Genomic DNA, 13062 nt, shown 5'->3' on the forward strand with positions numbered 1-13062 from the left:
CTGGATCAACTGATCCAGTTTGAATGGGGTGATTTCCCTCGAATTGGTAAGAACAGCGTTTATAGGAGATGTATGAACTAAGCTAGTTAACGAAGTAGCTCGCCCCTTTCCTGTAGTTAGCAGACTACCTGGGACGATATGGAGGGACAGGGAGAGGCTGGTGCCGTGTCAGGATTCATGAAGAGGAGGTTCAAGTTGAGGTAGTGCTCGTGGCTACAGAGGATTCTCAGGAACTCCAGCCGCATGGAAATGAGCGTCGGGAGGGTGTTAAGCTTGACTGATAGCTGAAAGGAGAGAGGGAGGACAGCGTTTAGTGTAGGGTAACTGGAGCAGAGTTTCAAGGACACAACACATCCTTCCTCTGCACAGTCAGACCTCAGTTGGAGTAAAGATTAACCCAAGAGAGCAACAAATGCCATTTCGGGAGCTCCAGCCAACTTTTATTCACTACCGTTCTTAACAGCAGAACTCTTGCCCCAGCCTTAGGGTGTCTAATCAACACTACAGCAAACCTGTGCAGAAAATAAGCTGGAGATATGGCCTCAGCGCAACACAACCCCACACGTTTCCCACGACTTCAACTGTGGCTAAAGTAACAAAGTGACAGTGGGAGACAGGCGGCTGTGTGCTGTGGGTAGCCCCACCCTGCATGGCGCTCCAGGCCCTGCTGCTCTGGGATCACCTTTCCCCGTGTCCATTCTGAAGCTTTGGTATGTGATAGGCACACAGTGCTCTGGAGCCCAGCAGTTCTGAAGTGCTTCTGTTATTTGCAATGATGGGGTCTGCCACAGGGGCAGGCAGATGGAGGTGGGGGGTGGGGACACCTTCATAGGACGTCCTGTGAGAAACTCAGGGGTTGATCTGGCTTGGAAAGGGGTGTTATATGACAAGCCTGGGACCATCTCTGTGTGTTGGCTGTAAACTGTGTGCTTCCTTACTAATGACATGTCTGCCGTACCAACATACACCAAAATGGAAATTTTGCATGTTCAGTTTTTTTTTTTTCTTTTTAAACCAGCCCCCCGGAAGATTTCTGAGTGTTAATGGACTTTCTGATGGGGTCTTCCCTCTGATGACTTGGGAGAGTATGAGAAACAGAATAAAGTAGTAGGAGGCCTGGTAATTTAGGGTTCTGTTTTAGGAAAGTGTGTTGACAGATATGTGTTTTGAGCATGGTAGCATATGAAACACAACACATTTTAATGTAACTCTGACCACCCATGCTCCAAGTGGATTTAGACAGTGAATATTTCGTATTTTCTTGAAAGAATTTCAAAGCATCAATGCTTAGGACTTATACTAATATTTCTTACCAAAAACCTCCATAGTCTTTACAGGGCTGACATTAAAATCAGTTGTCTTTTCTTGACTATTACAAAACTTGTCAGTTTAGATTAATCTTTAGATTTTTAGGGCATGGAAGTATATAAATAGTTTTTATTGCTTTCAAAATTAGTTTTAAAATGGATGGATTGGTTATTAATATTTATATATTTGACCCACAATACTTTATCTACATTCACTTAGGATATTTTTTCAAATATCTGAAGTTAACATTTCTGTTCTAATTTAACAAAAATTATGTTTAGAAACTTTCTTGGGAGAGTCTATTTTTATTTTATAATTATAAAATAATGCATGTGTGTAGTGGAAGAAGACACAAGAAAATGTACAAAAATTCAAACTATTTTAACTCCATAAATAAGAAATCTGCAAATTAAATTATTATGTACCTCTAAAATATGCCTTACTTATAACCTCAAATGCACACTAGCTGTTTGATATATAATTTAATACTTAAAAGCATTGTAGCTAAATTATTTAATAATATTGCTAGAATGCTCTCTCTAGTTTCATATAATACACTCTACAATTCTTAGTCACGAAGAAATCACTTGAGAGGGATCTTCAGCCTTTTTTTAGACAGGTTTCACTATGTAGCCTTGGCTAAGTGGAAACTCTGAATAGACCAGGCTGGCCTTGAACTCACAGAGATCAGCATACTTCTGTCTCCGTGAATGCTGGGATTGAAGTTAGCCACTTCATAGTTTTAATCAGAATTTATGGTTAACTAATTAACAAACTGCTAAGTGTTTTAAACTATATAAGCACCAACAGAATCTGCTGAGTGCTCACTGAGCAGTTCTGTGCAGTCATCGTCCCAACCTGACAGACCTCTGTGCAGCTGCATCTCACGTTTCCTATGTGACACTGAGCAACAGCAATGGGTTTCCAAAGTCAAGGGGCTTCCTGTATTTCTTTTTAAAGAGCAGCTAAACCGGTTGTGAAGATGACTTGGCTGTTAAAGGCTAGGCTTACAACCAAAATGTCAAGAGCAGCTCAAACCCAAACAGATTTAGTCCTGCTTTGCAGATCTCATGAGTCCTTGAGGCACAGCTGTTTCCTACTGAGAAGGGAGAGCCTACAGCCCCTCCAGCTCTCTGACCCAGATTCCCACTGTGCTGCGGAGCAATCTCACAGGTCACACACAAAGCTTGAGCTTTGGCCACTCCTGGTTTCCCTGGATGGGGGCTCCTTGCTGGAAGCCTCTGGATGGTCGCACTGGGAAGGCCTTTTTTCTCTTGTGTCTCTTCTGGTCACATCTTTCTCCTTGATAAAATACCATATCCCTCAAAGCCCCTCAGAGAGAGTACTTGCAGTTTCAAACAAGGAAAGCAAGGGGCACAGAAATAGAAGCATTTTAGCCATTACATTACTAACTATTCTGAGTCCAGTGATGATGGTGGTGATGACAGCCTGTGTGGGGGCTGGGGGGTGGTTGTTATTATTGTGGTAATAGCAGCAGACATGGTGGTTGTGGTAAAGAGAAGAAATATGGAAGAAGAGGTGTAGCAACAATAACCAATGTTTATATTCTTATTGCCAGGACATTCTAGTAGGGGACAATCAAGAAAGAATTATGTTCAAACCTTTGGGGGAGAAAGCTGGGCAGGTGGTCCATGCCTTTAATTCCATCACTTGGGACATGGGGGTAGGCTGATCTCTGTATGCCTGGTTTACATAGTTCTAGGATAGGTACAGTTACATAGTGAAACTTTGTCTCAAAACGACAACAACAGCAAACCTCTGGGGAAGAGTTATCACTTGTGCTGCATTAAAAAAAATATGTGCTTCAAGCTCCTGGAAATTCAATCTGAGTTTGTCAGTTTTTTTTTTTTTTTTTTTTTTTTTTGTTTGTTTGTTTGTTTTTGTTTTTTTAGATTAGAATCTCAAATCACAATTTAATTAATAATTCTAATGACTGAAAAGAAACCTCATATTTTGGTTTCTCCCTCTGTGTGTGTGTGTGTGTGTGTGTGTGTGTGTGTGTGAGTGTGTGTGGTGCCTGCAGTTCAGAAGAGTGTCAAGTGCTCTCTTCTATGATGTTCCATCAAGCCTTAGCTCCACTGCCAATGTCTGTCTCCAGGAACACTGGGGTGAGAGGCTCACGTCACCAGCTGTTCCATCAGAGCTGTGGCTCTGAACTCAGGACCTCACGCTTGCACATGAAGCCATTGTCCAAGTCTCAAACTCTGAACGCCCTGATCAAACAGTAGATGCATGGTCTTGTGATTTCTCTTAAATGTGAACTGGAGGGAATCCCGCCGCTGAGAAAATTCAGTTTCCTCAGACTGACTGGCTGACTGCTTTGATACGCTCCAATGTGGCTGAAGAACCCACACACTGTACAGATGGTGAAGGTCCAAGGTGTGTGAGTCACACCGAAGACAGCAATACTCTGACAAGATGTGTGTGGGTCACACTGAAGACAGCAACACTCTGTCAAGATATGTGGGGGTCACACTGAAGAAGGCAACACTCTGACAAGATGTGTGGGGGTCATACTGAAGATAGCAACACTCTGACAAGATGTGTGAGGGTCACACCAAAGAAGGCAACACTCTGTCAAGATGTGTGTGGGTCACACCAAAGAAGGCAACACTCTGACAAAATATGTGGGGGTCACAGCAAAGAAGGAAACACTCTGACAAAATGTGTGTGGGTCACACTGAAGACAGCAACACTCTGTCAAGATGTGTGTGGGTCACACTGAAGAAGGCAACATTCTGTCAAGATGTGTGTGGGTCACACTGAAGAAGGCAACACTCTGTCAAGATGTGTGTGGGTCACACTGAAGACAGCAACACTCTGTCAAGATGTGTGTGGGTCACACTGAAGAAGGCAACATTCTGTCAAGATGTGTGTGGGTCACACTGAAGAAGGCAACACTCTGTCAAGATGTGTGGGGGTCACACTGAAGACAGCAACACTCTGTCAAGATGTGTGGGGGTCACACTGAAGAAGGCAACACTGTCACAAAGCAGCGGGTGGGGGAGGGGGCTGAAGCCGCAGCTCCAGGGCGCTCACCTGGCTGCAGTAGTGCTTGATGAGGTTGAACACGAAGCCTCTGTCCATGACTGAGAGGAGGTCGTACAGGAAGAAGGCCAGGCTGATGTTGGTCTTCTCTGCCTGCTCACTTTCCTGTGAAACCAGCAGAAGCACACGTCACACCGTCTAACCCTGGACCGGCAATACCTGGTCCCTGGTGTGGACACTGGGAGAGGAAGAGACTATTGTATCAGCCTCTTGGTGAAGTTTAATGCTAGATGTGTTTTTTTCCATCTGTCTTGTTTTGCACATGCAAAATAACAGGTATATAGTCAACACCATTCCGTATATAAGATTTGGGGCTGCAAACCTTTACATTTTAAAATTTTATTTACTTGATAAAAAAATAATTTAAAATATCCTTAACTTAAAATATTGTTTACTTGTTTTGGTTTATTCACACGAAGTCTTACTATCTAGCCCAGGCTGGCTCTGAATTTCTGATCCTCAGCCTCAGCCTCCTGAATTCTGAGAAGATAAACACATGCTACCATACCTGGCTAATTTTTAAAAATTTCAATTCTATTTATTTATTTATTTATTTATTTATGAGACAGGATTTCCCTGTGAACTCCCAACTACCCTGAAACTCACTGTGTAGACCAGGCTGGCCTTGAACTCAGAGATCTGCCTTCTGATTAAAGGTGTGTTACACCAACACCTGGTTTCTGGCTAAATATTTTTTGGTTGGGGTGGAGTGTGTAAACTAACCTGAAATGCATTCACTGTCTTCAAAAAGATTTGAAACATAATCTAGATTTATTTTATGTGTATTTATCTGTAAGCTATCACATGATTTTTCCGGAGGGGGTGGGGGGAACCAAAACTGTTCTTTTCTGTAAGAGCAGCAAGTGCCTATAATTGCTGAGCCATTCCTCTAGTCCCCAGGAGACAGCTTCTTAATTTGCAAGGATTACTTAAAAAAAGAAATCTAGTCAGGATAAAAAAGGCTTAGGAATCTTTTTCTTTTCCAATTAGGCAGGGTTCTGGGTCTGAAAGACATCAGTTACACTTGGGAGGGTGAATTTTTTTCAGAAATTGGAGCCAGGCTAATTTTGGGTTTTTTTTGTATGGTTTTTCTGTTTTATTTTTCTTATTGCTTCACAGTGCTCTTATTTATGAGATTTTTACATAGTGAGTTTCAGGACAGTCAGAGCTACACTGTAAGACCCTGCCTCAAAATAAATAGATAGAATAAACATAAGTGAACAAAGCAGTTTAAATTACATCTATTTGTGTGGCGGTGATAAATCTGAGTTATGGTGCATGTGTGGCGGTCAGGAGACAACCGAAAGAGCTGTTCTCCACTTTCATGGCACGGCTTTGGACTGAACTTAGGCCCCCAGGCTTGGCAGCAAGTACCCTTACTCTCAGAGCCACCCTGCTGGCCCGTTACATTCTTGGTTATGTTTAATTTTAAACTGTATTTGTGAAATGATTTCCAGTTATAGACTGGTACAAAAATCATACCCATAAGTCCCCAATACTTTACATTTTGCAAACCACTGTCCTCATTCTTCCTGTACGTAGGTATACTTTTGAAATCATTTTCAGCTAGGTGGCAAATGGGCACCATTTGCTCCTGAGGGAAGGAGTGTTTTCTCTGACAAAATCATTTAAATGATAAATGGCACAGCAATGCCTTTGCAGCAATCTCCAGCCACACCCCAAAGGATAGCCCAGCACATTTTTAACTGTTGCTAGATCTTAACTAGTTTTCCAAGGAGGTTTATTTTATTTTATTTTATTTTATTTTATTTTATTTTATTTTATTTTTCTGCTTATTAAAGTAACATGGTCAAGGCAAAGGATTAATAAGGAGGAAACGCACGGTTACCTTCTGAGGTTTCACTAAAAGGGCCGCTATCTCCGAGGTGACCACATTGACAATGGTCGTTATGTCATCTTTGAAGCGGTCAGAAAAACGAGTCCTCCGAAAACTGTCCCGTTTATCCAGGTTATGGACATACTGCGCCATGCTTTTCACCTACAGAGGGATGGGACAATGTCAACACAAAGATTGGTGATGGGCAAGGGCTTGTACAACGAGATCTTCCACGGTGGACTTTCCGATGCTTTATTGGTGCTGGTGGTGTCCGAGATGGCCCTGAAGTACCAAATGCTTCTGACACACAGAATGGTTGCCATGGTGGCTGGAGGTGGGCACTGTGTCCTCTTGTTGACCCCAAGTCAGGGGGCGCCTTCCATGCTGCTGGCAAAACCTGGAGCTTAACTGATTAGCCCTGTCAGAAGACACCTGCACCTCAACAGCCTCTGTCCTGGAGACAGAGAGGCTGTGTCCTCAGAAGCACACAGGTTGTTACAGTACATGACACAAGACACGCAGGACGAACTTTATAATGCTGTCTGGGCATAAAGTCTCCTTTTCCTGAAACTACAGTAAGGAAAATAGGGGATAAGGCCCCTCCTATATTGGGTTTAAAAATCAAACATTTTCCCCCCTAAAGCAATTCTATAGTTCCAATTGAGTTCCTTTCTCATTTAATAGAAGTTAAAATGTAAACTATAATATGGAATGATCAGGATTTTGTTGGTTGTCTAGGAACTTAACCGTTATGTAGAATGCTGCCTTTGAAGACTATAAGTATGTGTTTTTGAGATGTGATGGGTCTCTGTGAAGTCCATGTCCGCTCAGCTTCTAGGGAAAATTATGTTTTGAGTTTCTTAAGCCCAACTTATAGTTAACCAACTTATTAATCAATTGGTAACTAGTATAATACTGGTTTATGCCCACATTTAAAAATCTATATCGTGTATAATATTTGGCCTACATTTTAAAATCTAGATCAGGTATAACTTTTAGGTTCCTCCTGGGCCAGGAGATTCCTGGGGTCATCTTTTGACATCATCAGAGGTGGAATCTCACAGTTGGGCGAGTTTGCTGAGGGCTGTTTGGAACAGTCTGACTGGGAAGATTGGGGTGGTGTTTTCTGCCAGCTGTCAACTTGACTGGGTTGGAAATCACCTAGGAGATAACCCTCTGGACATGATGAGGTTACCTGGAGTCAGGAGGTCCTGCCTGCTGTGAGTAGCACTATTCCATGGCTGGTTTCCAGGCTGAACCAAACGAAATGGCAGCTGAGCACAGTATCCTTACCTCTCTGTTTCCTGACTGTGGTGGGTGCCATGTATCCAGCTGCTTCATGCTCCTGCCACACAATGTCCCCACCCCTGCTATCACTGAGCTGCGAGCCAATGCCCCTACCCCTGCTATCACTGAGCTGCGAGCCAATATAAACCCGACTGTCTGTCCTTCCTTCCTTCGATTCTCCCTCCCTCCTTTCCTTCCTTTCTTCCTTCTTTTCTCAGAATATTGTCATGGAAATAGGCTAAGTATCCACTACACCGGGATTATCTCATGGTTGTGTACTGACATCCTAAAATCAAGTTCATGAAATTTGTACAGGTTAGTCAGAGCATGGCAGCAAAAAGCAACTGTCAGCTGCATCTGGTGGCACCTGCCTGTAATCCTAGCACCCAAGAGATGGCTGGCTGCAGGGGAATTACTGCCAGTTCAAAGTCTGACTGGTCTCCATAGTAAGTTCCAGGTCAGCCAGGGCTACAAAGTGAGACCCTGCCTCAAAGCAATCAAGCAAAAACATCAGCCAATACAAGCAAGTAGCACACACACACACACACACACACACACACACACACACACACACATTAACAAAAACAAACAAACAAACAAACAAGCGAGCAAGTAAATAATCCAACAACAGAAAAGCAATTTTGTTTGAAGCTGACCCACCCAATCTGCCCCATTTGGTATCTTGGAAACTGGCATCCACTCTGAACAACATGAAGCCCTTTGTACACTAACAGCAGAGTGCTGTTTCTCGAAACATAAGCCTGTCAAGACAGAGACAAACAAGGTACAAACACAGAGGAGGCAATGCAAGAAGGAAGGACAGAGGCGGATTTCTGATCTGTGTTTCAGATAATGCGCTGACTAACTCAGGGCAGACCCAACCACTGAAAATCCAATGTAGGAACCATGGTTTCTCCTAACCTAAAGGTCCTTTCTAGCCCAGGTCCACAGACATACCCATGGTCCCAGAGATGCACACCCACACAGGGAGATGACCTAGATGACCTGAGGGGTGGGAACAGGGTGCAATTTTTCGTTAGACAAAAGTATCTCTCTCACTGTACTTCCAGCCAAGGGCCAGGGAAGACAAGGCTTCTTTGTTCAGGTGACCCCAATCCTGATCCTCTGCTGGCTAACCCAACCCTAGCACCAGTCTGTAGAACTGATTGTTGCATTCGGCTCCTGCCTGCTGAGTTCGGCCATCCCACAACCAAATAAATAATTCTCACAACAGTTCTTCCCACTGATGGCCTACGTCCAGACTGTCAGCAACCTGCCAGCTCTTGTATCCCTGGCTCTTCACAGAAGAACCCGGCAAAAATATAAGTGGGGCTTAACCCATTTGTAGGGTTTGGTGAGGTAGAAAAAATTTCTCCCACATTTGCCTCTGTGGTCTATTCTGAGAATGGACACCTTTCAGAACTGCCGCGTGCAGGGTGACATGTCCAGAGGAAGTGAACTGGGTCACCTATTTACCGCCCAGCCTCCAAGGCCTGAATCAGTGGTTTCTAACTGCACAGGGCTCATTCATTAAGATGTGTGAAATGCAGCACCCAAGGACTAAGTGTACTGGCTCCTGTGACAAAGTTATTGTTCATTAGCACCCGGTGGCCAGCACCGCTGGAGGTGTCAAACTGCCCTCTGCTGCCTGAGCCAAGGGGAAGTTGTTCTCCTCCTCAGGCTTTCTGAGAACCAGTCAGGTAAGTCTGCAACAATGCAGGACTGTGGTGTGGCCTGGGTCTGGGATCAATGGTCACTCTATGTCCACCACAACTCCCACCACCCTTCTCCATGTGTGAATGTTCACGTGTCTATACACAGTAGAAATGGCCCCTTCTCCATTTTCTTTTTGGCTTCTGGCTGTACTGGTGACCAGGAGGCTGAATTGGGGGGGGGGGGTCACTGGTGAAAGGTTTAGCCATTTGTCACTCCTATTGTCACAGAGTGGTCCTGGAAGTGTTAATGTTTTTCTGAGGCTCCAGCCCCTGCTGTGTGGATCTAGATTTTTCTATGCCCCAACTGCTCTGCCCCTTCTCTGTGATTCTTCAGAATGAGGCTAACTATAGGATCCAGGTAGCTGCTGTGCCCTGGGTGTCTCTCTAGTCTCTACTGGTTCCTGTAACACCACAGACACCCTGGGGAGAAGCCTGGTGAAGGGCTCCAGGCTGTAGAGCCAGTTAGAAACATTTTTCATCCTTTCAGTGATTCTTAGTAGCTGGCGCACATAAGATGCTCAATTCACTTAGGATATTATTTTCCTTTTGTCAGAGGTGCCAGCTACCGCTGGAGTTACTTACTAGACCGAGTCATTGTTATTTCTTCATAGAATACAAACTTGCCTTTAGAATGAAGCTGCAGGATGCCCTGTGGGAACTACTGGAGCTGAGCTCATGATAACAGGGAACCAAGTAAGTCCTACAGTACTCTAACTGGATGGGATGGGTTAGCCTGCTGTATGGTGGACTGAGATGTTCTGAAACTCCGAGCTTCTCCAAGAGGCAAAGGAACACAGACTTGAGAGTTAGAGGAGGCTCCACCCATCCCTGGTTGAGCCTCTCTAGCCCTGGTGTGTACTACAGGGAGAAGCAGGGCTCTCGAAGGATTTCAAGGATGGGTTCGAGCGCCTGCAGAGGTTGCTGCTGGAACCCTCACACAGTTGGGCTCCAGTCCTTGCCCCAGGGATTTTGGTGTTTTTCACACAAGCACGGTGCTGCCTAAGATCTAAGAATGGTTAGAGAAAGTGTGTGCACGTGAGTGCAAATGTGTGAGCTAATAATGAAGACACCTTTTATTAAGGCAAATTTAGTTCTTTTTTGTTGTTGTTTTGTTTTGTTTTGTCTGCAGTTTTGACTTAGAATTTGGGATTATTTTATTTTATGAATATTTATGGATGGACCACGACCCAAGTAGATTTTCTCTAAGGGGAACCGTGATGGTGGGTGAGGCGGTAGACGGAAGCAGGACATACAGAACACGGTTTGCGTTTGTTGTGTTTTTTGAGACAGTTTTTTTTTTTAAATACTTTCTGTGCCTCATGAAAAAGAGGGGAATGAGTTTTGTTACCAGACCACAGAGCTCATGCATGCCCTGATGATGCTCAGAACTCGTGTATACCCTGATGATGCTATTAACCAAAGGCTGACAAGCTGTAGCCACAGGCCTTAACCAGCTTGGCTTGAAGACTTAAGATCTGGTGCTGAATTTGTCAAAATTTCAGAGCCTATTCGCTATGGTTAGGACTCACAAAGAAGGGGTGATGGGGAGTAGTACACTGTAGGTGTGCCTTGAAGTCACCTGGGAAGACAGGTGTCCCCTCCACTCCAACAGGCAGAGGATGGTGAAGAATCTCATTCATTCTATCAAACATTCCCACGTGATTCTGGGTCTGAGTTGGTGCACTGGGGTCAATCTCAGACTAGGTCTTGGGATGGTGACACTCCCAGGGATGCAGACTGTTTTTGCTGCACACCATGCCCGCTTCCTCCAGATGTGTGGCATTTTCATATTCTCTTCCTTTGACCCCCTTCTCTCTGCCTGATTGTTTAGTATTGCTGTTTTCTCTGCCTTGGATTTCAATGGTGGAAAAAGCAGAGCTCAGGCAGAAATTCTACTCCTTTTTCTTAAAAATACTGTTCAGTTAGTGTCAGAGGAAGGAACCCAGTAAGCACGAAGCCCCGCCCCCTCTCAGTCTTCTTCCTCTGTGGTTTCACACCTTTCCCATTTAACAGCATTCCTCTCTGTGTCTCCAGTCTGCAACAGAGAGATGCTCTGCTGGGGACAGGGGTGGGAGGGGAATGCTTGCCTAGCATGCGCCAGAGATTAATCTCCCGTACTACAGTAGAGAGGTGGGGGCATGTGCACACGGCCCACATATGTGGAGACTAAAGCAGGTTTTGGATGTCATTCCTCTGTTGTTTCCTGCCTTATTACCTAGGGACTCTGTTTTTGTTTGGTTGGTCTTGATTTTTTTTTTTTTTTTTTTTTTTTTTTTTTTGAGATAGGGCTTTTCTGTTGCCTGTCCTAGAACCTGAGTTTTTAGACTATGCTGGCCTTGAATTCACAGAGATTCTTCTGCCTCTGCCTCCTGGAGTGCTGTGATTAAAGGTGCACACCACCATTCCTGGCCCCACCTAGGGACTCTTAATGAACTAGAAGGTTGCAGATTTGGCTAGGCAGGGTGGCACTGAGCTCCTGGCATCTACCTAGCTCCGTCCTCCAGTGCAGCCACACCTAGTTTTGTATGTGAGCTCTGGGGATTCGAACTCAGGTTCTCTTCTTGCAGAGCGTGTGCTCCCACTCACTGAGTCATCTCTTCTGTTCTTAATGGTCGTCATGACAAAATCTTCAAATCCATTAACAGTGAAATAGAAGGTCTCAGTACTATTCTTACTGTAATTCCGGGGAATAATAAATGTACCTTTCGCTGGGAGACTGACACCATAGGGAGGAGAATGTATTTACAGACTTCATATTCCTCCCAACTACTATTAGTGTAGCTGGTTACTGCTTGCACGATAGGGAGCATTGAGTAATAAAGACAGATCGCATCCTAGAAATCCAGTAGGTAAGACAGAAAACAAATCACGAACATACAATGCTAGTAAGGGGTGAGTGGGGTCTCCGAGAGGAGGTTTACAATGGAGAACAGTGAAAATGCCATTACAGAGGAAGGCGGCCAGAGAAGGGCTCTGCAGGCTGTGGAGCCAGAACACAGAGCAGAAAGTGCCTTGGGGGGCGGGGTAGTAGATGGTAGTTCGTAAGAGGGAACTTAAAAAAAAAAGCTTTAGGTTAAAAAGGCCAGGCCTGGTATCAGGAACAATTCTAGACTTAGGTCCTGACACAGGAAACTACCTTCCCCATGTGGGCTTTGCTTGCCCAGACGAGCATACATACACACAAGAATCTCACCAGAAGCTCAAAGAAGAACCAGGCGTACTTGAAGACCGTCTCTCTCACTAGTCCAGTGCTGACCACCATCTGCAGGGCGAGCTCCTCATGGAAATGCTAAACAACAAACAAAGCCAGGCTGTGATGGCCAGGTTGATACCCACTAAGCCCTCATTCCTTCTCTTCTGATGCAATAGCTGAGAGGCATGTGTCCTAGGTACCCCAGGCCATATGACAGGTGACAAAATCAGTACGGAAATAACACACAGGAGGGCGGTGGGTGGCACTGCGCCATAGCCCCAGCCTTAGAATAACAGTTGCATTCTATAGAGCAGCTCTCCTGAGTGGTACTGGCGGTGTATGTTAGGGAGAAATGACTTTCAAAGACCCGCCAACCACGCAATGCATTCCTCTCTCTGTTCTTAGTTTGTTTGCTCTTCCACAAAACTGGGTTGTTGGTAGCTATGATCCTCAGTAACATTCAGGAGGCTAGTGCCATCCTCCGGTCCCAGTCAGAAGGTCTAGAGCAGGGGTTGAGAATTTGTATTCGATCAAGTTCCCCAGGGGCTGCTGAAGCTTGGAATGGGATGTTAAACTTTGAGAGCCACTTCCTGGATGATATCCAAATGCCTTCAAGGTTGGACAATTTCTTGCATGTCTCACTATAGCTTCAT

The 13062-nt window shown here is 44.7% G+C and overlaps 1 protein-coding gene across 2 annotated transcripts in view; it reads right to left on the reverse strand.

The window, feature by feature from the left end:
* DOCK8 (dedicator of cytokinesis 8) overlaps positions 1-13062 on the reverse strand; it is a gene marked incomplete at its 5' end in the record, with an annotated part of 175940 nt that overhangs the window by 41139 nt on the left and 121739 nt on the right. For both annotated transcript variants that reach the window (XM_080911132.1, XM_080911133.1), the window contains 4 exons: positions 129-284; positions 4369-4482; positions 6227-6376; positions 12410-12505. In XM_080911132.1, the coding sequence (XP_080767258.1) occupies positions 129-284; positions 4369-4482; positions 6227-6376; positions 12410-12505 (516 nt within the window). The remainder of the gene's footprint in view (positions 1-128; positions 285-4368; positions 4483-6226; positions 6377-12409; positions 12506-13062) is intronic.

Source organism: Micromys minutus, assembly GCF_963924665.1.
Source record: "Micromys minutus genome assembly, chromosome: 2".
NCBI lineage: Eukaryota > Metazoa > Chordata > Mammalia > Rodentia > Muridae > Micromys > Micromys minutus.